Source organism: Corvus brachyrhynchos, unplaced genomic scaffold (genome assembly GCF_000691975.1).
Source record: "Corvus brachyrhynchos isolate BGI_N302 unplaced genomic scaffold, ASM69197v1 scaffold466, whole genome shotgun sequence".
Taxonomy (NCBI): Eukaryota; Metazoa; Chordata; class Aves; order Passeriformes; family Corvidae; genus Corvus; species Corvus brachyrhynchos.
In genome coordinates, this window is record NW_008238635.1 from 1592878 (window position 1) to 1596097 (window position 3220).

The 3220-nt window shown below is 48.3% G+C and overlaps 1 protein-coding gene across 13 annotated transcripts in view; it reads left to right on the forward strand.

Moving 5' to 3' along the window:
• RASAL2 (RAS protein activator like 2) overlaps nt 1-3220 on the forward strand; it is a 168135-nt gene that overhangs the window by 139958 nt on the left and 24957 nt on the right. For all 13 annotated transcript variants that reach the window (XM_017737426.1, XM_017737425.1, XM_017737422.1 and 10 more), the window contains 2 exons: nt 883-981; nt 1770-2324. In XM_017737426.1, coding sequence (XP_017592915.1) covers nt 883-981; nt 1770-2324 — 654 coding nt within the window. The remainder of the gene's footprint in view (nt 1-882; nt 982-1769; nt 2325-3220) is intronic.

A 3220-nucleotide genomic window follows, 5' to 3' on the forward strand; every position in this document is an offset into this window, starting at 1 on the left:
TCAGCAGGATTAGTCAGATGTGTCTAAACTTCTGGAACAAAGATCTGTTTACAGCCTGGAAAATTCTGGCAGTAAACCAGCATATCAGGCTCTGTCCCTCGGGATGCATCCAGGAACTGTTCCTGTTTGCTTCAGCCTAGTTCTTCTGCTTGGAAGCACTGTGCAGCTCGCTTAGGCTTGGGGAGTTGGGTGGAAAACACCAGCAGCAACTTAGCTCTGAGGCTGCTGCCTCAAACTGCCTTGTAATTGTGTGCATGAATGAATGGAAAGAGAGAATGGGGCTCGTCAGGCCACGTAAGAGGGGGAGAAACCGAGGTGGTTCCCTGGTGTGGGAAGGCAGAGCTGTCAGGGCTGGAGCAGAGCACATCTCCCTCGGTTTGTTTCGGCTGTTGCTGTCTATATGGACCCCTGGAAATAGCTTGTATTCACTGAAGTCATCATGTCCAGTGTGTTTTGCCTTATGTTAATGCACTGCCAGTTCTGTCTGTCTTTACACTGCTAGTAACCAAATCTGCCCCTGGGCCTTAACGGGGAAAAGGCAAGCTTTAATAGCCACAGATCAATTACCAACTGTTTAAAAAAAGAATAGATTAACTGGCTGATCAAAGCTTTGCTTAAAAGTCTTTAAGAGGAGCCTCTGGTGCTCTTAATTTTATTAATTTAACTTTAGTTTCTCAAGTTTTATATAACCTCAAACTTCTTTTGCTCTCTGCGTTTTGTGGGCCTTTTCTCCTCTCTGCCTTCTAGGCTGCTGTATTTTTACCTGCCTTTTTCTTATTTACTTTGCTACTCGAGCATTGTTTATCTTCCTCGTCGCTTTTTGCAGCCTCTAACATGTCTCCTAGGCTTGCCTGAACTCAGCCTGTCATTTATTCGTTCCAGGTAACCTACTCCAAGGGCAGTAAATGCTTCAGTTGTTCCTCTGCAGCAGAGAGGGACTGGTGGATGGAAAACATACGCAGACTATCGCAGCCGATGAAGGTAATAGAAACTGCGGAAATAAGATTAGTGGGGGAATGGAGGTGGTATGATTGGATTTTAGTCCAGTGTACCAGGGCTTCCCACAGATGCATCCTCAATTAATTTAGTCTGGGGAGCCGTCCACTCATCCGTGTGTCTAAAGCTGCCCTGTGCTGTTGCAGGGAGTGCAGTGGGTCAGGCCTTTAAAGAGCAAATAAACGCCGGCGTGCTTCCAGATCCCTGCCCCAGCGCCGGCTCGGGGTGCTGCAGACTGGATTTCTGAGGCCATGCACCTGGGAAAGATGGGGCATGGCTTCATAAGGGTCATGCTTTAATGTAGGGACACAGATAGGGGTGGGAACCCAAAAAACCCAACATTAAACAAAGCAGGGAATCAAGTTATGGATCAGCTGGAACTATCTGATAAGTCACTCCACAGCTGCCATCCTACCTCCCAGGGACAGGCTAGCAGTGCTCTGGGGTTCCTCACCAGTCTGACAGCTTTGGAGAGACTCTTGTGCAGAGTGTTTGTTTTCTAAAGCATTTCAAATACAGCTTTTGAAGAAGAAAAATATTCTAGTCCCCACTCTTGACATACCAAAGACAGCCCTTTGCCTCTGTTTCAGAAAATGTCCAATTTTCTAATTGGATGATGCTGATTCTCTCTGGATCAGACAATCTCATTCTGAATTCGGACTCTGTCCTTACCTCAGACACAAAAGGCAGCCCTTTGCTGCTGCTTTAGAAGGTGAAATATTCAACTTTTTAGGGTTTTTGAATGAAAGAACTGATCTTTTTCTTCTGCACAGGACAACTGCCATCGAGTTGAAAACGTGCTTCGCCTCTGGATCATAGAGGCCAAGGACCTGACCCCCAAGAAGAAATACTTCTGTGAGCTGTGCCTTGACGACACCCTCTTTGCCCGCACCACCAGCAAAGCAAAAGCAGATAACATTTTCTGGGGGGAGCACTTTGAGTTCTACAGTCTCCCACAAATTCAGAACGTCACAGTTCACATCTACAAGGACGTAGAGAAGAAAAAGAAAAAGGACAAGAACAATTACATCGGCCTGGTCAACATTCCCACGGCCAGCGTGACCGCCCGCCACTTTGTGGAGAAATGGTACCCAGTCAGCACCCCTACAGCCAACAAAGGCAAGTCAGGGGGGCCTTCCATTCGCATCAAATCCCGCTACCAGACCATCACCATCTTGCCCATGGAGCAATACAAAGAATTTGGGGAGTATGTTACCAGCAACTACGCCCTGCTGTGCTCCGTGCTGGAACCTGTGATCAGTGTCAAGAGCAAGGAAGAGATGGCTTCTGCCTTGGTGCACATTCTTCAGAGCACTGGGAGAGCCAAGGTAAGCACAGGTGGCTCCTGTTGGAGTGACTCTGGCTACTGATAAGTGATTCCTGGTGGAAACTGGGGGGGCTCATGACAGTAAACAGCAGCAGATGCTGTGTCCAAAGTGTAAGCAGGAGGACTCTGTAACTTCATGTTATTCTGAAAATCAGCACCTGTGTTTGAGTGGTCAGGGACCTTCCTTGCATTTCTAAAACCAGGATGTAGGTCAAGAGAGAAGTGAACAAGAGGTTGGTAAACTGGAGAATGGCTTCTGTAAGTAAGTCTGTGACACAGTGAGCAGCGGGTGCCAGCGCTGAGTCGGCGCTGAGTCAGCGGATCAATGCCAGCATCGATCTGGTCAGCGTTTGAACAGCCATTTGGAGGATCTATACCGAGTTAATGGTGATCCCACCTGCCCCAAGGATGCTGTCAGGACTTCTGGGTGCACACTGATTCCTTCAAATGGATTGTGGGAGAGCACCCTGCAGGTCGTGGGAAGTTCTGGGAAGCATTAGCACACACTGATCTAGCTGGCTGCTGCCCACCAGGTGCTGTGGGAGTAGGGCCATGCTGTAGGCAGCTCCTTCCAGTGAAAGCAGCAGCCACCAGACACAAGTCAGAGGGACAGAGATATGGAAGGATGGCTGTAAACAACATCCAAGGCACAGCCTCATCTAACTGTTCCAGAAAAGGTCCTTTTCTGCTTGCATGATCGCATGCCCCTTGAAAATATCTCGGGATGGCTGGTGCTCTGGGACAGTGTGTGTGACAGGAACTCGTTCCTTATCAAGTTGTCTGATGGGAGAAGCTGGTAGCTAAAATTTTGTCGAAATCCTGCTGGAAAACAGGCTCTGGGTTGCTGCAGTGCCAGCTGCAACAAGTAGATAAGTTAGTGTTACAGCTGCATTCCTG